At 53.4% G+C, this 22,761-nt stretch overlaps 2 protein-coding genes across 2 annotated transcripts in view; one reads left to right on the top strand and one right to left on the bottom strand.

The window, feature by feature from the left end:
• Positions 1-22,761, top strand: part of LOC119389531 (cysteine/serine-rich nuclear protein 3) — a 382,433-nt gene that overhangs the window by 9,645 nt on the left and 350,027 nt on the right. The gene's annotated exons all lie outside the window — the stretch shown is intronic.
• LOC119379642 (uncharacterized) lies at positions 13,868-14,772 on the bottom strand. The gene has a single exon (XM_037648944.2). It carries the CDS (start codon positions 14,770-14,772, stop codon positions 14,128-14,130), a length of 645 nt encoding a protein of 214 aa, XP_037504872.2. The 3' UTR covers positions 13,868-14,127.

The raw sequence follows: 22,761 nt of genomic DNA, 5'->3' as shown, positions 1-22,761 counted from the left end.
GAATGAGAAGAGAAATACAGAGAAAGAAATGCACAAAGAAAAAGAGAGACAGATAGAACATCAACGAAAGAGAGAGAAAAAAAGAAAGGAGGAAGGAAGCATCGCATCATCTAGCGACCAGATACCGCACCACCTGGCCAAGCCGCGCATGCGCAGTAGTAGCTAAGCCACGCCCACCGACAGAGATATCGCACGTAACCTCCGCTCTATAGTGCATAGCCTGGCTGCGCCCGATTGTGTCCGGAGAGTCATTGGACGTCCTAAGAGAGTGCGTGCTCCCGAGGAGGAAGCCGTGCATCTCTCGAAGGTAGACGTGTCGGTCGACTGGGAGCGGCAACGGGCCCGTGCTTCGCTGTGCCAAGCTTTGCGCGACTTAGTGCGAACTGCCCGCGTTTAAAAAAAAAATTCACGGGCTTTCTTTGCAACGCAGAAAAAAACGACTACGTGAGACGTATCATACCAGAAACAATTGACTCAGTGGTTTCTGAAGGGGCTCTACAACATTACATTCATACCTTGGGTCTTCAGCTAATAATTGAAGTGTAGTATAATTAAATGTAATGAACGATCTAATTAAGGGGAAAATAAGAAAACAGCTTGGGGACCTGTAGGCCGGTGCGAATAGTAGTATGCGGTCGATTCAATTAGTTTCATGTGCGCCTTTCATTTTTAAAGCCTTGGCTCAAGTTACGTGGGCGACCTGTATGTGTGTCATTTTATTTGAAGCGTACCAAAGTATATTGTCAACCATATGCGATGACTAAAACAAATGTAGTATATCACCTGAATGAGGGAGGTCTTGCAGTTGTATTTCAGGAAAGAAAATTGATGCCTCAAGTTCTCTTTGAACTTAGTGAATAATTTCTAGTAAATTTTCTCGCCGTGAGAACTACTAATGCCCGTAATGTATATATATTGATGTTTCATGATTATTAGAGGTAATCACTTCTACTTCAGTTTGCATTACTTTCAGCGGCATGAAAAATTGCGGGCTTGTTCATTGTGTCTGTTCATATTGAAACAGTGCAAAAAACGTAGGACACAGAAAGACTTGACAACACAAGTGCATTGTGTATGTTTCATGAATTGTCAGCTGTTCGTGGTTGGTGTGAAGTAGTTGACAGTGCATAACAGGCTGGTCGTTCCATACTCAAGTGGACACAGTCAAAAAGTCAGAGTCCAGAGTGGGAAAAAAAAAAGATGTTTACAGAACGACAGTGATACATTAGAAAACGCAACAGAGACCATGAAGGGCTTTTGGCTCCATATTTAAATGGCTTGACTGCTCCTATGCATTTTCCACTGTGCAAAGTTGCACTGCAGACAAGTGTGTATTATTTTTTAGTAATGAAACAAAAAAATCAGTTTTTTGGTCGATTTACCGTGCCATGCTCTTTTAAGATGCTCAAAAAGAAACAATCTTTGTTTTAAAGGGACACTACAGAGAAAAACCATTTTTCGCGTATCTGTAAAGTACAATTTTACAATACCAAAAACGCCACTCTTGCCTCGTGAAGATGCATGGTAAGCGAAAAAACGCGCGAGAAGAAAATACGGGTGGTGATGCCACCTTGGAATTCCCGCACCAAGCATCGTGATGTCGTAGATTTTGACGGCGTCTATGAGGCCATATGTAGTTGCTAATCAGTAAAAATGAAGCAGATTGTCCTTTGAGGGGGCCATAAACTTCACATACCAAGTTTCAGAAAATTTCATTGGGCCAATTTAGCCAAAATACGAAAAATACACTTTGAAATTCGTGACATCACGCGTGGAGATTTCGGCGCGAAGCTTAAAAATGAAGCTTTGACCTTGATTTTCTCCTGTATTAATGAACATATTATGGCGAAATTAAGGGCATTAGAGTTCTAATTTATCAATCTAAACCAATTCATCGTTTCACTTTCGTGTCCCTTTAAAGCATACCACCACCAACTTCATGTGTTTTTGTTGGCTGCCATGCTTCTTGCATGTGCTCTCGGCCACAGTTGTCAATGTGGTGCTCACGTGCATGTGTCATTGTGTGCGTCATTGTTTTGTGGGCTCATGTCACCAGCTGTCTTTACAAAAGAAGCACCCTAATCCTGCCTGTCTCAGTGCTCTGTGAAACCGAAAAAGTGATCGGGTGCTGTAAAAATGCCTCTCAATAACTCTCAATCGCTTGCTCAAGTAAATTAGGTTTCCAGCCATCATAAGTGGGTCATTAGCTACTTATTGCTCTCTAGTAACTGAAGTTGTCTTACAATGAGACTTTATTGAAAGGTGGGAACTTATGTGATGCTCTTATAGCTGCAATTCCTATGTACGTTCCATAATTCTCCCATCACTGCACTACTCTTATGGATTGAATAAAAATGCAAAGTATTGCAGCCACAATATACAAGCATTATTAGTTTTCATGTCCCCCCCACACAACCCTGTAATCAAACGGATAATAAATTTACATTTAACTTAACACAAGCCTGAACCAAGCGAACACTGAAGAATGTGCAACACAATGTGAACGTGTATAAAACATTTATGTTCTGGATGCTATCTTTTTATGGAATTGACTAAGCTTATTGCCTTCTCTTTTAGGGGTGAAAAACTCGAATTGAGGTTTGATGGAATTTATGGCAAGGAGCGGTGAGAGAGAGGCCATAGTGGAGGGCTCTGGATTTAATGTGATAAACCCTGCAGATTTATTGACCCTAAGTACAGATTGCTTTCTACCCTGACCCCATCAGGATACGACGGCACACTTTACAGACAATTTGTGTTGTACATAGCTGTACTATTAAAAAGATTTGTGCAAACCTGCTCTGAGAGTATTCGCATCACCTTTAAAAGAACTCTGTACTGTAGCTGTATCCACCCTGTGCAGAAAATGCATTTCACCTTCATTACGTGGGAAATCTTTCAGATGGCCCACGAAGTGTTGTGTTAAAGTGCCTTAGCCGTCCAAAAAATTGTCACCAATGCTTTGTATGCTTGACTAATTTGATGTACTAACTCGGCCCTTGAAAGACTGGTTGTTTAATTATTTATTAATGAAGAAACTACTGAATCTTTGTTGATAGCCTTTTAAATGCAGGCAAAAGCCGAGTGCTGTCATTTTGTTTACTACTGTATATATACGAGAGTTATTCAAAAAGTAAGGGTCGTTTGGTCCCCAAAAAATAAATATATTCGTTTGTAAAAGCTTTTATTGGCGGGCTTAGTTTAGTACAAACCTACTTCACTTTTCTACATAATCACCGTTAATTTCTAAGCAATTTTCATACCGCTGCACCAGTTTCTTTAGTTTCTCTGCGTAGAAGTTCGCCACCTGGGAATTTCTTGCTGTTTGAGCTGGTTGGTAAGCATTTTTTGGTACCCACCTTGCCTTGCGCACACTTTGTGATATTCGAGCTCTTCAGTGACAATTGTGCGAATTGTAGTGCGGCCAATAAGAGGAAACTCATCCGACAGACCTCTAACTGGCAGTCGTCAATCTCTTTTCAAAACTTAATTAGAGCGCAACCACACGACACATTCACACACCCACACACCCAGACATCAACCACGCACAGCGCTCACTTCCAACTGATTTATTGATCGCACGGGCTTGAATATATACATGTGGCACATGCGCGCATTAACATCAGATAAGGCCAACACACACACAATCAAGACATACATTTCCTTTCTGCTCCTTCCATCTCACAGTCTAGATCTGATGAAGTGAAATTCACTGGGAAACAGAGAAAGCGACGGGGTGCTTACACAGTGGTCCTTGTCTTTTTCCAATGGAAAATGCCTCTAACACTTCACGTGCAGTTTTCCTTGTGCTTCTGCCCAGAATCTTTGTCTCAGAGAATCCTGCGTCACAGCCACACATTATAGCATGCGCAACAAGGTGCGCATACTTGTCATCTCGTTTTATTAATTTTTGGGCGTGTTCCCTTAACCGGTCATTAACCGAAAGATGTGTTAATCGAAAGACTTAACCGAAAGATGTGTTAATGACCGGTTAAGGGAACACGCCCAGAAATTAATAAAACGAGATGACAAGTATGCGCACCTTGTTGCGCATGCTATAATGTGTGGCTGTGACGCAGGATTCTCTGAGACAAAGATTCTGGGCAGAAGCACAAGGAAAACTGCACGTGAAGTGTTAGAGGCATTTTCCATAGAAAAAGAAAAGGACCGCTGTGTAAGCACCCCGTCGCTTTCTCTGTTTCCCAGTGAATTTCACTTCATCAGATCTAGACTGTGAGATGGAAGGAGCAGGAAGGAAATGTATGTCTTGATTGTGTGTGTGTTGGCCTTATCTGATGTTAATGCGCGCATGTGCCACATGTATATATTCAAGCCCGTGCGATCAATAAATCAGTTGGAAGTGAGCGCTGTGCGTGGTTGATGTCTGGGTGTGTGGGTGTGTGAATGTGTGGTGTGGTTGCGCTCTAATTAAGTTTTGAAAATGATCTACCAACTAGCCCAACAACAAGTTCTTTTAGTCGTCAATCTAATCGCAATTCCTAGTCCACTTGTTGAATGGTTTCATTGGCCTGGATTTTGGCCCTGCCACTCCGCTATTCGTTGTGCATATTTGTGTGGTAGGGATGGTCGATCAACATTTTTAATCGATTAATCGTTCGTCGATTTAGCCTTTCATCGATTAATTGATTGCTATGTGATGTTTTGATCGATTAATCGACATTTTTGATGGGTGCTTTAAAAAAGATATCTCATTATTTGAGAGGCATTGTTTGCGTTTGATCTCGACCGAAGTCTTTCTATCAGACGCGCTAGAGATCACATGTGCGCAGTTGCACCTTCGTGAGAATTCGCACTGTCGCCCAATGGTTACAGGGGGCCCGCTGTCTTTAGGTTATGTCACGGATTTAAAGGAGTCCTGACACAAAAATTTTCGCCCCGTGTTGTTTTGCTGCAATGTGTTGCTGGGGGCCTGTTAGTCATAACACGGCACATCGTTTGCTGCAGCGTGCGACAGATAATTAATTACAAGCTCCTCATTACCGACACAGCCTCAGTTTCGGTTTGACAGAGCTCCAAAAACGGCAAGCCGCCGGGTGCAACTATCACCACCTAGCGAGTGAAACGCTCTGTCACGTGAGCACACAGAACAGTGACGCATTTCCGCGCGGTCTGTCGTCGTCGGGCTCATCGTCGTCTGATGGCGACGATTTTCTTGCGGCGGGGACCGAAGGAATTTTCGACGTGGCGAATCACTTCAGGTTTGACCCGCTGGCGAGGAGCGCGTCAAAACAGAAATGGCGGCTACGACGTCATCGTTAACTTGTACCAGCTGCAACGGTTACGTAGGGGAAGTAGGGGGGTCACCTCGGGTCACCTCCGAGGGTGTCAATGCGCTAAGTGCGGCCTATAATGCTGGATCGCGCTCGCGAACTTCAAAATTCATATAAAATACCTTCCAAGCTTTATTCGCTGTCGATATTTTGCAGATGGTACACGCACGTACACGGGAATCGATCCAGCAGGCTATCTCGGCCGCGAAATTTTGTGTCAGTACCCCTTTAAGGATACGTGGCCATCATCCAATGACGATTCGGCCACAGGTCGTATTTCCTGGAAGCCTGCCTCCTCCAGCACACCAAAATTGGAGGCGTTGTCGGCTACCACACAGGTCGAAAAGACGCACCGGAAAGCGTGGCGAAATGCCGCGAAAAGCGAAGCAGAGACGAGGAGGAAGTAAATAGGACGCTTGCGCTCGTAGGGACTCCATCTTTTCTCCATTTGTACGTTGGATTTTGTGGAAGCCCTCGATAATACTGTAATTGCAGACTGACGTGATCTGAGCCGATGCGAGATTGCGCAGCAACATACTGGGCCTCAAACAGACCATTTATTATTATTATTATTATTATTATTATTATTATTATTATTGGTGTCTTAGGTCCCAAATGAGAGACGCCGTCCGTATTGGAGGGCTCCAGAAACTTCGACCACCTGGGGTTCTTAAATGTGCACTTAAATATAAGTACACGCCCCTCAAGCATTTTCGCTTCCACCGAAAAAGCGGCCGCCGCAGCCACGATTCGCGACCTTCGGGTCAGCATTCGAGCACCGTAAACACTAGACCACCGAGGAGCCCGAACTGTGAGCATGTCTAATGCATCAGACATTAGAACATAAATACGAAAAAAGGAGAACTTTAAGGGCTCGTTTTTCTTGTTTAAGCACAAAAAATACATATATACAGCATAAGGTGGACCAGGGGATGACCACCGCTGTAGCTCGGTTGGTAGATCATCGGACGTGTTATTCGAAGGTCGGAGGTTCGGTCCCTGCCAGCGGCAAGTTACCTTTTCGTCCACTTTACTTACTTCACATTTACACCATAATTACTACAAATAACATCCCCTATACTTTCCTTGGCTTTTTTTTTCTGTTAGTTCTCATTAGAACACATTGTATTTCGCGACTGTCCTTTCGCGTAACAGCAGAAGACGGGACGGCTGGCTGACGTGGGAGTGGAAGCATTAGTTGAAAGCTGCATTTTCTAGGGTCTGTTAGACTATTTTCATAATCCGCAAGCGTGCTTCCTTGCGCTGCATATTTGCCGAACTAAAGGCGACACCTCTCGTGCTTCAAGTCGAGATGAGGTCGTAGTTACACGTGCTGGGGTTTTGTCTATTATGCGTGTTTATGTCAAGAGAGGTGCTGAGTCTACATTTTCCCCGTCATAGTGCAGCAAACTGCGCTTGAACACGCTGTTTGCAGAAGTGACTAGACTAACTGCTATGAACTGCGCTAACTGCATGGCAGGAAAGCTAGCTTTACAAGGCGCAATTTGGGCTAGTTGGTGTATAGTATAATAAAAAATATTAGCTTCCTTGACCCTTTTGTCACACACGCACGCACGCACGCACACGCACGCACGCACGCACGCACGCGGATCCCTTCTTTCTGTCACCGGCGTCATACTTCATCACTATTTTTCTCCCGTTGCATTTTCCCCAGTGCAGTGAAGGAGGCCTGGGCGTACTAGCTCAGGCTGCTCTCCCTGCCTTCTAATATATTTTGTCTCTTTCATTCATTGGTAAACAATAATTTTTAATTTGCTCAGGAGTAAAATAAAACGGCAATAAGCACCAGTCAAGAAATAATCAACGCATATTACAATGGACGACTGTATAGTGCAGTTAAACAAGAAAAAACAACTGTAGTGAAGAGAGGACGACGAAGAAACACACGAGCAAGCTAGCAAGCAAGCAAGCCGCAGTGTCAAGAGTAGCAGGGGACTCCAGCTCGCGCTTGCCCGGATTTTGGCTGCTCGACGCCCGCCGCTCTCAGACGCCCTATTCTAGACGCTTGTTGACATTCCCTGCAGACGCGTCAATAAACCACGTCACATTTGGTGGAGGTACGTGGATTCCCAGTACCAACCTGGACCTTCGCTCCCGGAAACTCCCCCCGGTTCGTGACCACATCGCCACCATGGCCGAGGAGACCCCTCTCCAGTCGGGACCTTCGGCAGTCCACGTCACCTGCGGCGCCGTGTTCCGCCAGCGAGATCCACCCATCTTTACCGGCTCAGGTGACTCGGACGTGGAAGAATGGCTCTCGAAATACGAACGTGTGAGTGCCAGCAACAAATGGGACGACCAAATGAAGCTTGGTTACGTCCAGTTCTACCTTGCGGACATCGCCCAGCTGTGGTATAACAACCACGAGAGCGACATTCCCACTTGGTCCGTCTTTAAGACTTCCATTACGGACGTTTTCGGTCGGCCATCGGCTCGTAAGCTTCGGGCAGAGCAGCGCTTGCGTCAACGCGCGCAGCAACCCGGCGAGAACTTCACGGGCTACATTGAGGATGTGCTGAACCTCTGCAACCGCGTGAATTCTACCATGACCGAAGAGGATAAGATCAAGCACATCCTGAAGGGCATCGAGGACGATGCTTTTCAGATGCTCCTCGCAAGGAATCCCACCACAGTCGCTGCACTCGTCTCCTTGTGTCAGAGCTTTGACGAGTTGCGTCGGCAGCGCTTGATCGCGCGCCAAGCCCTCACGACGACCGACACGCTATCGAGCTTGCATGTTACTGCTCGCCCTGCCGATCAGCAGCCGCTGCTATCCACCTATCCGCGAAGAAGTAGCGAGTCAGCTTTTACTACTACCTCTCACGAACGAGCCAGTGCAGACTTTGGCCCCTGACCTTCAACACGCCATTCGGACCCAAATTGCTGAGCACCTACCACCATCTATACCCCAACAACCACTCGTCACTGCGCCGCTCACTTACGCAGCTGTCGCTGCTCGGCCCCCTCAGCAGCCTATGCCGTATACCCGACCTGCGATGCCAACCCCTGCGATGCCAACTCCTGCGATGCCGACCCCTGCCTCGCCGCTGACCACGACTTCGTCGCCGCTTCACTACGCGGGGCCCTCGCCTTCGTTTTTCCGCCGTCAAGACGTGTGGCGAACGCCGGACAACAGGCCCATCTGCTTCGCCTGCGGTGTCGCTGGACACGTCGCTCGCCACTGCTGCCGTTGCCCACCTTCTTTCTTCGACACTGTAGCCACACCTGATCCTTCGTCGTCACGCACACCACCTAGGTACGCCGCTGATAATCGACCATCCTTCTCCAATCGTCGATCACCATCTCCTCGACGACGCTCTCTGTCACCCATGCGTCGTCGCTCAGCTACAGAGGAGGGAAACTGATTGCTGCAGTTCCGGAGGCAAGAGCTGCATGCAAGTCGAACTGTCCAAGGCCTCCATGTGTTTCGCCGCCAAATGTTTTAGACGTCGATGTCGAAGGAACCGCCGCCGTTGCGCTTATTGACACAGGGGCCGCCGTCTCCGTCATCTCTGAGACACTGTGCCGCAAGATAAAGAAGTTGACGACGTCGCTATCAGGACTAATGCTCCGTACTGCCAGCTCACAGTGCATTGCGCCGTCAGCTGTCTGCACTGTGCGAGTCACCATACAAGGTGCACTTTACGTGATCGAGTTCTTTGTGCTACCGTCCTGCTCCCACGACATTATTCTCGGTTGGGACTTCCTATCGAGTCATAGCGCCATCATAGACTGTTCTCGTGCAGAAGTAGCTCTTATGCCGCTGCAGACCTCTCTTTCGTCGGACCCTCCCCACAAACTAGTCGTCGCTGAGGACACAGATATACCCCCAAACACGTGGACCCTTGTAGCACTGACCTGTACGACCGCACCAGACGGAACAGCACTCTCTGCCCCGTCGGACGTATTTCTATGTCGTCGCGGCTTACGACTGCCCTTTGCAGTACTATCGATTAATTCTGGCGCTACGATAATGCTCGTTGCCAACTCGCTGACGTCCGCCGTTACCTTGCTTCGCGGGGAATCTTTGGGGCACGTACAAGACGTCGACCTCTTGCGTTTCCTGGACTTCTCTGAGGACCAACACCACCTTCAGCTGAACGCCATGACGTCACCTGTTCCCAGCTCTTCAGCCCCAGATAATTTCCGCCCTTCAATCGCCGACGATCTACCGCCATCGCATCGCAGCCAACTCCTCGCCCTTCTGCAAGACTTCCGCTCGTCCTTCGATTGTGCCCAGCCAACCTTGGGCCGCACGACGAGCGTCACACACCACATCGACACCGGTTCACATGCTCCCTTACGACAACGACCCTATCGAGTTTCCGCGGCAGAACGACAAATTATCAACGAACAAGTCGACGACATGCTTAAACGCGCAGTGATAGAGCCGTCCCAGAGCCCCTGGTCCTCTCCTGTCGTACTTGTGCGCCAGAAGGATGGATCAATAAGGTTCTGCGTTGACTATCGCCGCCTCAATAAGATTACTCGAAAGGATGTGTACCCGTTGCCACGCATCGATGACGCTCTCGATTGCTTACAAGGGGCAGAATATTTCTCGTATTTAGATATACGCTCGGGTTATTGGCAAGTACCGATGGATGTCACCGATCGTGCGAAGACTGCTTTCGTCACTCCTGATGGACTCTATGAGTTTAACGTCATGCCGTTCGGATTGTGCAACGCCCCCGCTACCTTCGAACGAATGATGGACAACATCCTTCGCGGCTACAAGTGGAACACCTGCCTTTGCTACCTCGACGACATCGTAGTCTTTTCTAGGGATTTCCCTACTCACCTTGTCCGCCTGCGTGAGATTTTGACGTGCCTCACCTCAGCTGGTCTTCAACTCAACATCAAAAAGTGTCATTTTGCGGCGCGCCAGTTGACGATACTGGGTCACGTCGTCTGCAAGGAAGGCGTTCTTCCGGACCCAGCGAAACTCCGGGCTGTTGCCGAATACCCCAAGCCCACTTGCATGAAGACGCTTCTAAGTTTCATTGGGCTGTGTTCCTATTTTCGCCGATTTGTCCGCGACTTTGCTTCCATCATCGCCCCTCTTACCAATCTTTTGACAACTTCTAATGGCCTGTCTGCTTGGTCAGGAGAGTGCGACACATCTTTCGAAACGCTACGGCGCTTACTGACATCGCCTCCAATACTTCGGCACTTTGACCCTGATGCGCCAACGGAAATCCATACTGACGCCAGCGGCGTCGGCCTTGGTGCAGTACTGGCTCAAAAGAAACCGGGATACGAAGAATACGTCGTCGCTTACGCGAGTCGAACTCTCAAGAAAGCTGAGTGCAATTATTCGGTTACTGAGAAGGAATGCCTTGCCATAATTTGGGCTTTGGCTAAGTTTCGCCCGTACCTCTATGGGCGCCCTTTCGACGTCGTCACGGACCACCATGCTCTATGTTGGCTCTCATCGCTGAAAGATCCGTCGGGACGCCTCGGTCGTTGGGCGCTTCGGCTGCAAGAGTACGACATTCGTGTTGTGTACCGATCGGGCCGCAAGCACTCTGATGCTGATGCGCTCTCCCGCTCACCGCTAGCGTCCGACACAGCTTCCCCATCAGCTTCCTTGTCGCCAATCGACGTCGCAGACATGTCGTTGGAGCAACGCAAGGATGCGTGGGTTTGCCACATGCTCGACTTTCTGGCTGATCCATCAGCTTACCCCGCTTCAAGAACTCTTCGTCGCCAAGCGCCCCATTTCGCTATTCGAGATGGTCTCCTCTATCGGCGGAATTGCGCGTCTGATGGTCGGAGGTGGCTCCTTGTGATACCTTGCCACATGCGCATGGAAATGTGCGCTGCTTTTCACACCGACCCGCAAAGCGCTCACGCCGGCGTTCTCAAGACCTACAACCGCCTGCGTCAGCGATACTATTGGCGTGGACTGTATTCATTTGTGTGCAAGTATGTCCGCACTTGTACCGCCTGTCAGCGACGAAAGGCTCCACCCCAACGACCAGCCGGTACACTTCAGCCTCTCCCGTGCCCGGCGCGTCCGTTTGACCGCGTCGGTATTGATTTATACGGCCCGCTTCCCTCGACCACTTCTGGGAACAGATGGATTATTGTCGGCGTAGACCACCTCACGCGTTACGCAGAGACTGCAGCTTTGGCCACAGCAACAGCCAGAGAAGTTGCGTTTTTCATTCTACGCAACTTCGTCCTGCGCCACGGCGCCCCGCGCGAACTTTTGAGCGACAGAGGACGTGTTTTCCTGTCCGAAGCTATTGAAGCGTTGCTCGTTCAGTGCAATATCGTTCACCGCATGACGACCGCATATCATCCACAAACCAATGGCCTAACCGAAAGATTTAATCGCACTCTCGGGGATATGCTTGACGATGTACACCGCATCCGACCAGACCAACTGGGACACCGTTCTTCCTTTCGTGACATACGCGTACAACACTGCTACGCAAGCCACCACAGGATTCTCACCGTTCTTTCTTTTATACGGACGAGAGCCATCATGCATGCTGGACACCATGCTTCCTTACACACCGGACGCATGTGAGTACAGCCCAATTTCCGAGTTTGCCAGGTACGCAGAAGATTGCCGACAGTTGGCCCGTTCATTTACGACAGAAGACCAAGGTCGCCAGAAGCTTAGGCGCGACGACGACGGACCTCTTGCTGCTTTCAAGGCAGGTGCTCTCGTCTGGCTTTGGGTACCGCCGAACACTCCTGGACTTTCCTCCAAGTTACTAGCCCGATACCACGGCCCCTACCGAATTCTTGCTCAGACTTCTCCCGTCAATTACGAGGTCGAGCCCTTGACACCATCTGACGACTTGCGCCGTCGCGGCCGAGAAATCGTCCACGTGTCTCGGATCAAGCCATATTATGACCCCGCTATCTTGTCAACGCCTTAAGTCGCCAGGATGGCTCCGCTATTCCCCGGGGGCCAATGTAGTGAAGGGAGGACGACGAAGAAACACACGAGCAAGCTAGCAAGCAAGCAAGCCGCAGTGTCAAGAGTAGCAGGGGACTCCAGCTCGCGCTTGCCCGGATTTTGGCTGCTCGACGCCCGCCGCTCTCCGACGCCCTACTCTAGACGCTTGTTGACATTCCCTGCAGACGCGTCAATAAACCACGTCACACAACAAATAAAACCTGAGATTTACATACTAATAATATGTGGGGTTTTACGCCCCAAAACCACGATATGATTATGAGGGATGCTGAAATGGAGGGCTCCGGAAATTTTGACATTCTGGTGTTCCTTAAAGGGGCCCTGCAACACTTTTCGAGCATGCTCAAAAAGCGCTGCCGATCGGTAGTCGAGGCTCCCGAGAACACGCGAGCCAAATATTATAGCGATGCGCACGGCCTGGAATTTACAATAAATTCTCAAAGTCAGCTGAAAATCGCTCCCTCTTCTCTCGACAAATGATGTATTAGTCCGCAAAATATGACGCGATTGTCGGCAGTTCCACCATTGGCTGATGTTATAATCACGATAACACCCTCATTATTACTTTCGTTGTTAATTTTGAGTTCAATAAGTAGATAATATGTATGTTTATATTATGTTATCGCGTTAAAAACACCGAACAAACATTAATTTAGCACTTCCGGTCTCACCGACAGCTCGTCTGCTCGTAGTTGCGTGGTTCCGTTTTCTTCGCCATGCGCAGTGCCGAAAACGTGAATATTTCTGTGCTTTTGACCATCGCCGGTTGCCGTTGAGAGTGGCAGCCGTTCGAGTGTTGCCTCGTCAGCTGAGAACTGCATCGTCGGCACGTTCTCACGACCGACCGAGGCACGGGTGCAGCGTGTCTCCGATAACAATGCTGGCGTCCGGTAATGGCGGCGCTTCGGGGTCGTCTGCCAGTGCCGTCTTACGAGGCGGTGTATCGGAGTATGGGCCGAAACCGATCTCAGCTGTCATTCGTTCCAAACGAGCGCGCACGTTTGCTTCCATGGTTGGCAGAGCGATGAAAACACTACTGCGTTCGAGGTGCACACCCAACATTACCAAACCGACGCGCAGTATTCAAGCACGCGCGATACACAGCGCGATCGACTCCGCTCGACGAGAACGACGCAAGCCGACCGGAAGTGGCGGCACAGACCACGTGGTTGCGCCGAGACGCCAGAGAGAAAAAAATGAAAAAAATGCCGCCGGCGCTGACGTCGCCTCCTCGCTCCTCTGCCCTCCCTCCCTCCCCTCACGCCGCGCGCAGCTTTCCGCGCGCTCGCTGCGTTGAGTTGAGAGAGAAAGCTGCGGAACGTGATCTCTATAATTTGGTAACACCACTTAGACTTGACGGATTCGAAAAATTTTTGAGGCATATGGCTCGTGAAGAGTCATACGTCAATCATGGGACTATTCCAATATAACAACGAAAGGTGTTGCAGGGCCCCTTTAACGTGCACTACATTGCACAGTACACAGGCCTCTACCATGCTGCCTCCAACGAAATGCAACCGCTCCGGCCGGGTTCGAACCCGCTTCCTTCGTGTCAGCAGCCGAGCGCCGTAACACTGAGCCACCATGGCGGAGCTGAGAGTTAAATAAAATACCCAAGAAAATGTGGTGGGAAGGTTCGAGCCCTCGGCCAGGCTGAAGCCCGAGGGCCGCGGAGTAAAACGCGCTCCGAGTCCCCGGCAGAAGTGCCCCCGTTTATTGACAGTACACACCTTTATATACTACATCCTATAGAGGGCGCCTCATATTTGACTTGGAACTCGCGCCCTCTACATCCCCCCTTTTGGGAAAGCAACAGAAAGCAACCCCTCACTCTCAGGCATGCAACGCAATGACAAATGTCTCATGGCACGCACTACAAGTTCAGCCGCCCCGGTAGCCTAACACAACGTCCCGATCGAGTGCGCACAACTGACACAGGCGGTCTTGAGGGAGTACCTGGGGCAACCGGTGGACATGAACTGGTAGAGGAGTAAGTGCCCTGGAAGTTGGACTGCTGCACACAGGCTCTGGGCGAGTTGGAGTCTGTGGCAGGCTTTCGGATCCTGGTGTCCGTGGACTGGAGCTGCCGAGGTCTAGACCCCCTGATGACGGAGACTGCTGCGGAACCAGATATCTCCGGTTGCGGACGAGAGCACCTGCGTCCGCATGGACCACATAGGAGCGTGGACGCTGCGCTGGGCTGAGAACAGTGCCAGCACAATCTGTGTCGCGAATCCACACTTTCTCTCCCTCCTCCAGGGGCCGCAAATCTTGTGCGGCATGTCGACGGTCAAAATCTTGACGCTGGCGACGTCGTTGGACAGTGTCACGCCGGTAGAAGTCGGCAGCGTTAGGCGGTTCTGGAAGCAACGCGGCCGTTGGGACTGGAAGGCGAGTCCTGAGGCTGCGCCCCATGAGCAGCTGAGCAGGGCTGTACCCAGTCACACCAGGCGCATTGCGGTATGTCAAGAGGGCCAAAGGCCGGTCCGGAGACTTCTTGAAGAGGTCCTTAACCGTCCGCACCATACGCTCGACTTCCCCATTAGACTGCGGGTACATGGGACTGCTGGTGACGTGGGAGAAGCCGTAGCTCTGGGAGAAGACGCGGAATTCTGCCGACGAAAATTGAGGCCCATTATCGCTGATGAGGGTCTCTGGGATCCCATGGCTTGCGAAGACACTTTTGATGATGGAGATCACCGCTGTAGACGTCGTCGAGCGAAGGAACAGCACTTCTGGGTACCTTGAGTAGTAATCTACGAGGAGAAGGTAGTCGGCTCCTTCGTAATGAAAGATGTCCACCCCGACTCGCTCCCAGGGACGGCTAGGCGTCGCAGTAGGCAGCAGTGGCTCTGCTCACTGGACCCGCGTAGTGGCACAGTTGGGACAGTTCTCCACTATGGTCTTGATCTGGCTCCCCATAGTCGGCTACCAGACAGCTCCCCTGGTGATGGCGCGGCAGCGGTGCACTCCGAGATGTCCGTTGTGGATGAGGGAGAGGACGTGCTTCCGCAGAGAAGCGGGCACCAGCAGGCGTCCACCGCAGAGGAGAGAAGGCTGTCACCGATACTGAATTCGGCCTGATGAGCCCAGAACTGAGCCATGCTGAGAGGCAGGTTCTCTTTCTGAGGCCACCCTTGCTCACAGTACAACTTGAGCTGCACGCACTCCCCACCTGCAGCCTGGTGAGCTCGGAAGTCATCGAGGAGGACTGCAAATGTCGGAGGGATAGCACGGAGTGCTTTTTGAACGTACAGCTCCACCTTGTCAACAGCTGGAGTCGCTGGCAGCTGGACGACTTGGTCCCTTGAGAGTGCATCTGCGGTAGCCAGCTGTTTCCCAGGATCGTACTTGACGTCAAATTGGTACTGGAGAAGGCGGATGCGGAAGCGCTGGATTCGTGGCGGCATGAGATCGAGATGTGCGGTTCCTAGGAGGTTTACTAGCGGCTTATGGTCAGTCTCCAGTGAAACGAAGACCCCGAAGGAACTTGTCGAATCGGTTGATGGCCCAGGTGGCAGCCAGTGCCTCTTTTTCGATTTGGCTGTACCTCCGTTCCGTTTCAGTCAGCGTTTGAGAGGTGTATGCAACTGGTCGGCGCTCCCCTGATGACTAGTCTTGTAGGAGAACAGCACCCAGCCCGAAGGAACTGCCATCTGCGGAGACTGTCGTCAGCAGTGCAGGGTTATACCTTGCGAGGCAGATGTCTGAGGACAGCATGCTCTTGAGCTTTTCAAATGCTGACGCTTGCGCTGGTCCCCATGTCCAGGCTGCAGTGTTGTTCAGGAGACTTCTGATTGGCGCAGTCGTTTGAGAGAGGCCCGGTAGAAAGCGACCGACATGGTTGAGCATACCGAGAAAGCATTGGACACCATGAACGTCCTGAGGAGCTGGCATGCCTTGAATGGCCGCCACTTCGTCTGGATCTGGAGTGATGCCATTGGCACCGACAGCAACGCCAAGGAATCGCACGCTGGATTCGCCGAAAGTGCACTTGGCAGCATTGAGGGTGACCCCCCTGGTTGGAAGCGACCGAGGACTGCCTGGAGGCGTTGGTCGTGTTCCTCTGTGGTGCGGCCAAACATAAGGATGTCATCCATAAGGTTAACAACACCGGCCAATCCTTCCAGCAGGCGAGACATCTGACGCTGAAAGTTTTCCGGGGTCGATGTTATGCCGAATGGGAGGCGGCAGTAGCACTACCTGCCAAACGGTGTGATGAAAGTCGTGTACCTCTGGGAGTCGCGTGCCAGGCGTACTTGGTGGAAGCCTGAAGTTGCGTCCAACTTCGGAAAAACGCGTGCGTCACCGAGAAGTCCGAGGGTTTGGTCGGCGGTCGGAAGTACGTGGCGTTCATGCAGAACGACTTGGTTGAGTTTTGTCAACTCGACGCACAGGTGGTAACCCCCCGCTGGCTTCGGGACGACGACAAGTCCCGCGCACCAGTCCGTCGGTTCGTCGACGCACTGGATCACACCCTCTTGCTCCATCTTGTCGAGTTCCTTTTTGACGACGTCTCGTAGCGGTATCGGGATACGCCGGGCTGTGCTGAGGGCATACGGTACCGCGTCAGGCTTGATACGTATCGTGTACTCTTCCGGGAACGTGCCCAGGCCGGTGAAAAGGGCTGGTGGGACTTCACGAGGTACTTCACGAGGTGGTGCTTCCGGCAGGGTTGGCGAGACGGCGCCGACAAGCTTGACGACCCCAAGGGCAACGATAGCGGGATAGCCCAGAAGTGGCTGCTCTTGTCCCGCAACAACGTAGAGGCGCTCGTTGACTTGCCTGCCTCTCCAAGACAGCGCCGCGTCGAAGGTGCCGAGAAGCTTCCAGTCTTGTTTCCCGGGTCCGAAAAGTTCTTCGCCGTGCGGATTGTCGAGGACGGCTGGGCAGCCGGGAAACATGCGCGGTACCACCGAGACGTCGGCACCAGAGTTCACTTTGAAGACGAGAGGGTGCCCGTTGACACGCACCTCAAAGTACCGCCCGTTGCGAGCCACCGCTGCGACGGAGTGGAGCTCCACGGATCTGAGGCGCTTCCTTGAGCGACATACCGCCGCGAAGTGGCCTCGCGTCTTGCAGTGGTTACAGACCGTTTTGGCCACTGGACGGTCGGACCGTCGGTGAAACTCGTGACCGCAAAATTGGCACTGCCCACTTAGGCCTACGCCGCTTTTCGAAGCCTCGCCAGCTCTGTTGGTCGTGTGCGAATCGTCAGGCCGGTCACGTGACACAAAGTCAGCAAAGTTGCCAGAGTCCCGTCTGTTGCGTCGTCCGCGTGCACGCTGCGCGGGTTTACGCAAAGTCGCCGCGTCCACGTGAGCTGCCGTAGGCGATTGCCCAGCTGTGAGGGACAGGCGTTGTTTTTCGCGTTCGGCGTCTTCGTGCTGACGAGCTTGCACGAGTGCGTCGTCCAGGGAAAGGCTCGGGATGCGGCACAGCTTGTCTGAAAGGTGAGAATCCGCCAAACCCACGACGAAACGGTCGCGAACAAGACGCTCTTCAACGGCAGGTGATGGGTAGTTACACTTGCGTACCATGTTCCGAAGGGCTGTGAAAAAACTCGACAGTTTCTCCTGGCTGTTGGGTCCGCTTATGAAACCGAGAGCTCTCGTACACCTTGTTTACGGGGTGCACGAAGTAGCTTGTGAGCCGCTGGGTGACTTCCACGTGGACTTGTACGCTTCTTCGTCGGACATGAGGGAACTGAGGACGATGCGTGCCTGGGGACCCATACAGTAGAGGAGAGTCCTAACCCTAGTCGCGTCTGGGGCTGCGTGCATGCCGGTGGCGAAGGCATAGTCCTCAAATTGCTGTAACCAGGGCAGCCACTCGCCAGCACCGTCGAATGAGAACGTGTGGGAATCGAGCGCGCCCTTCCCTTTGGCTCCTCGTTCCCCAGCTAGCGCGTGTGTTGGCCCCGCGCGGCTCGAGCACCGGGAACCGCCGTTAATCGGCAGTATGGCGACCAGGCCTCTTTGTCTGGTGCGAGCCATGCGTCAGCTTCCCGGCGCGCAGGCGCGCGTACGGGCATGCCTGGACATGCTCACATTCTCACGCCACCAAGCTAGCTTACGTCACTGCGCAACGCCTGTCCTCATTGGCCGCCAGTGACAACCCCCTTCCCTCTTGTGCTCGCTTCTGTCGGGCCCTGGCTTGTCCGCGGGAGATGCACTCAGGCCGGCACGAGAGGTTGACGCGCTGCTCTGGCAGGCGGCTTCTCGTCCGTGCGCTCGACTGCTGCCCTTTGTGTGGTAGTCTTAGCGCCGTTGGCAAGCGTACTCGATCGGTCTTGCGGAGTTCCCTTTTACGGCCTGCAAGCCCGTGACTGTCGTACTGTGCTGCATCTTGGGTTAATAAACCCGTGTTGTTTGTTGACATCCTGCTTCGAGTGCCTTTTCTGCGCCGTGCCGGAGTCGACGAACCCGGCCGTAGCGTCTTTGTTCGCTGCGGCAGTGGAGAACGTCGCGTCCCTTGCCGGTCGCCTCGTAGGGTAAGCGTCTCGCAAACCTATCTCCACATAACTGGTGCCCAACTTGGTTTCGGCATGGCAGCGGAGCAGTCCCTCTCGAGGCGCTCGTTCCTGCTCGATCCCGTGGCGACGGACTTGATCTCGTTCGATGCGGACGACGCCGGCAGCACGAGGTAAGCTCGCCTTAGCGGCCCTCGGCTTTCGGCCACCGGGAGAGATCCCGTCTTTGGGGCCTCCTTTGGTGATAACCGCTCGAATGTGGACTACAGTCCTAGCCCCACCAGTTTCGGGTTTTCTCAGCTGTTCGAGACACACGCGGAGTACGTGCTTTCGGGCCCCTCCAATGCGTCGTGTCCGCTCGCTGGCCTTTCTTTGTTAGCAGCACAGCCGAGTGATTAACCCGCCGCACCAGAGCGTCCCTACCTAGGACACATGGTGCTGGCATTCACACGCTCGCTGGCCCATCGTTGTCACGAGCGTAAAGGGTTGACCATGTTGTCCGCGAGCCAGCTCGCATAGGCGGCACCGTCGCCACGTTTTCTGACGATCATTTTCCTCATGCGCGCCTTGGCGACGCCTTCGGCAAATGTGAGCCACCGTGCTCCGTTGTCGATTCGTTTGCCAGTCGCATGAGGCATCATGCATCCGTCGGTGCGGAAACCCTACTCTTCGCTGTGCCGTTTATTGACCCCTTGGGCCTGGCGTGCATGGCGGAGAACAGGCGCACGACCCTACAACGGCGGTGCCTGCCTTGGAGCAATTAGCGCTGCACACAACTGCGGCACGGCTCCAGGCAAAACATTGCCTTCCATCTCGCGAGCAGAACCGCTGTTTCGTGCGGCGCTTCGCGGTTGGTTGTGCGCTGGGAGAATCGCGCGCACCGACAGCGCGTTGTGCATCTCCCTGGTCTTTCGCTGCCCGTGATTCTCGGTCGCGTCTTTCTCGCGCGCACGGGTATCGTGAATGACTTCCCAAGCGGTGGCTACAGGGTCGTCCCTTTCGGCGCCCTACAACCATTTGCAACCTTCGTAGTGGCTACCGCCGCCTTTAAGTACGGCACGCCACACGAGATTTCGCTCGCCGGAAGCTTGTCTGCTTTGTCAACGGAGTGCCATTGGTGGAGGAAACAGACCCCATGGCGCTCGTCTGGCTTAAGCGCTTGCGTGAGCCTGCGGGCCGCCTCACGCGCTGGGCGTTGACTATGCAGCGATACAACTTTGTTGTGCGCTACCGGAAAGGGAGTTCAAACGTCGTGGCTCACACCTTGCCGCGTGCCCCCGTTTCGGTGTGACACTTGTGTTCGCCACTCCCGAGAGCAATCGCATCGAGTAGACTCCGGGGCCTCTGGCTCCAATGGGTCGAAAGGAGCGAACCCCGACGGCGAATTGACTTTTGAGTCGATCGCCTCGGGTGAGCACGTCACTTCAGCCGGTATCCTGTTTGGCAGAGAAGAGACACCAAAGGCACAGCAGTGCGATCCGTTTTGGGCTCCAAGAGCCGTGCTCCCAAGGAGCGGGCGCGTATTGACAGTCTGGTATGGCTGTCGGCGCCGTGTGCCGTTTACGCAGTCTGGTATTGCTGCGGGCACGTTGGATTCGCATCTGTCGCCGGCGGAGTTCTCCTGCGCTCCACATCCCACCAGAGGAAGCTCCCCAGGAGTCTTTTAAGGTGGGGGTACCCCGCAGTCTAAGGAAAGCCACCCTCGGCTATTTCCACGACTCGCGGTTGGCCGGACATGCGAGTGGCCGTAAGACTTTCCAAAAGTTGTGCCGCTCTGCCTGGCCAGGCATTAAACGTGACGCTCTTCACTCCACGTGTGGCAATACGTGAAGTCTCGTGCGGGCAAGCCCCCGGGCTCATGCAGCCGCCCCCAAACCCTTTCGTTGCCTGCAGCAGCGACTTGGGAGAGGGGGAAGCGGTCACTAACCGCAGGAAAACCGTAAGGTTGGCCCCAAGACACGCCACCGGTGCAACCTGTGGAAACGCACTTAAGCAACGTTTCTCCCACTAGCAGGTAGCAGGACTTTATCCCATACCTTGGTAGTGAATGGAGAATAACCGCAAAGGTGCCCATACACGTCCGGAAGTGGTAGAAGGCCCTCTTGGTCGAAAATACCCTCTGACGTGTTGTCCAAGCCATAACCTGGCAAGCGCCCCCTTTGTTGGGCAGCACTGTCAGGCAGGCACCCTTTTTGGCAAGCCGGCTATGCCGGGGGCACTCCTGTCCACTCCTGCATCGCCCCGTCGTCTCCCTGCGCCTACCGTGCCGCCAACCTGCTGCTGAACCAGCTGGCCTGCTGTTCTCTGGTCCTTCCTGCGGGGGCCTGGTTCCTGCCTTCTGGCCTGCAGCCACGACCACCCTGCCCTACCCATCTGGCAGCCTCGGCAGCCGCCCTCGGCGGCTGGTCCACCCTCTCAAGCTTTGGCCCAGGACCGAGTGTGGTCGCTCCGGCCTCCGTTCCTGGCTGCCTGCTGTTCCGGCCTGCCGTTCCTGTGTGGCCCCCTTCCCAGCGACTTTCGGTGGTTGGCTGCCGCACGCAACTGCCAGCCACGCCTCGTACGTTCCCGGCTGCCAACTTCTCCAGTCCGGTGAGCTTCAAGCGGGCTGGCTGCCCGCCCTTGTGCAGTCTTGCCCCCGTTCCTCCTGGGCTGGGGACCTTCTTCCCGGCGGTGGGCTCTCCCCGGTGGTGGAACTTGTGGTGAAACTTTCGGTGGAACTTTTGCGTGGCCATGGCCGACCTATGGACTTGTACCATCGGGAAGACGACACCCCCCCTGTTGGACTTTGCCCCGTTGGCCAGCACCCTTACGGCTGAGCTGACCTTGCCACTTGGCCTCGGACGGCCTCTTTCACAGGCTGGCCTCGGTCTTTAGGAGGGGGGAATGTGGGAATCGAGCGCGCCCTTCCCTTTGGCTCCTCGTTCCCCAGCTAGCGCGCGTGTTGGCCCCGCGCGGCTCGAGCGCCGGGAACCGCCGTTAATCGGCAGTATGGCGACCACGGCGGCAGTGCCAGGCCTCTTTGTCTGGTGCGAGCCATGCGTCAGCTTCCCGGCGCGCGGGCGCGCGTATGGGCATGCCTGGACATGCTCACATGCTCACGCCACCAAGCTAGCTTACGTCACTGCGCAATGCCTGTTGTTGTGTAGGGCAGGAGCGCGGCGTAACCCGCGGCGGGCCGACGGAGAGGCCGAACGACGGGAGGGCGCGCGGAGTGACGACGCAGAGACCAAGCTTCGGCGAGACTGACGGGAGACTGCTCTCCCGCGTTTATTGCAGGCGGTTTTAAGGAGGGAGAAGTAAGGCTATTGGTCAGCGAGGCACGGGTCGCATGACCGGCATGACCACGCCGGATTGGTGATGGCAAAGAGGCATGGGGGAGACCTAGCTCCACCCAGTGGCATGTACGGGGACCTTTGCTGCACAGGTGTTTCCGCGTGCCACGAGGGGTCGTACGACACAACATCGTCTCCCCCTGGCAGAAATTGCGTCCTTAAGCGGTCGTTGATGGGTTGCTGCACATTTGCCGGCGGGGAGGAAGAATGCCCAGGACTCTCCTTCCGAGGCCCCAAGTGACGATCCTGGGCTGCAGGAATTTGAGGCTGCGCTTCAGCAGGTGCAGAGTGCCACTGGACAGCAGGGCCACCGTGAATGGCCTGCGCAGGGAACGCATGGTTGCTGATGTGCAACCTTGAATGCGGCCGTCGACCACGGCCGTCGTCATCCTGGAGCCGTCGCAGCTCGCTGGCGTCCTGCTGCCGTAGCGCCAGAGGCAGCCGACGTAGCTTGGAAGACACTGGCACGATGTGCTGTCGCCTCTTGGCCCGGCCAGGCAGGTGCTCGAACCCCGGAGGTACAGCTACAGGAAGCTGCGAGGAAACTGGTGTAGCCAGACGACACGTCAACGTTACGCCGTCGATCAGGAGTCCCAATTGCTGGATGGCGTCGAGCCCCAGCAGTGAAGTGCCGTGTGCTGTCACGTAGAAGGTGACGAAGACCCGCTTGCCTTGGTGCTGCAAGTCCGTGCGGAAATAGCCCAGTACCGG

Source organism: Rhipicephalus sanguineus, chromosome 1, assembly GCF_013339695.2.
Source record: "Rhipicephalus sanguineus isolate Rsan-2018 chromosome 1, BIME_Rsan_1.4, whole genome shotgun sequence".
Lineage (NCBI taxonomy): Eukaryota > Metazoa > Arthropoda > Arachnida > Ixodida > Ixodidae > Rhipicephalus > Rhipicephalus sanguineus.
The sequence above is the reverse complement of the archived record's forward strand: the minus strand, read 5'-3'. Positions and strand labels throughout refer to the sequence as shown.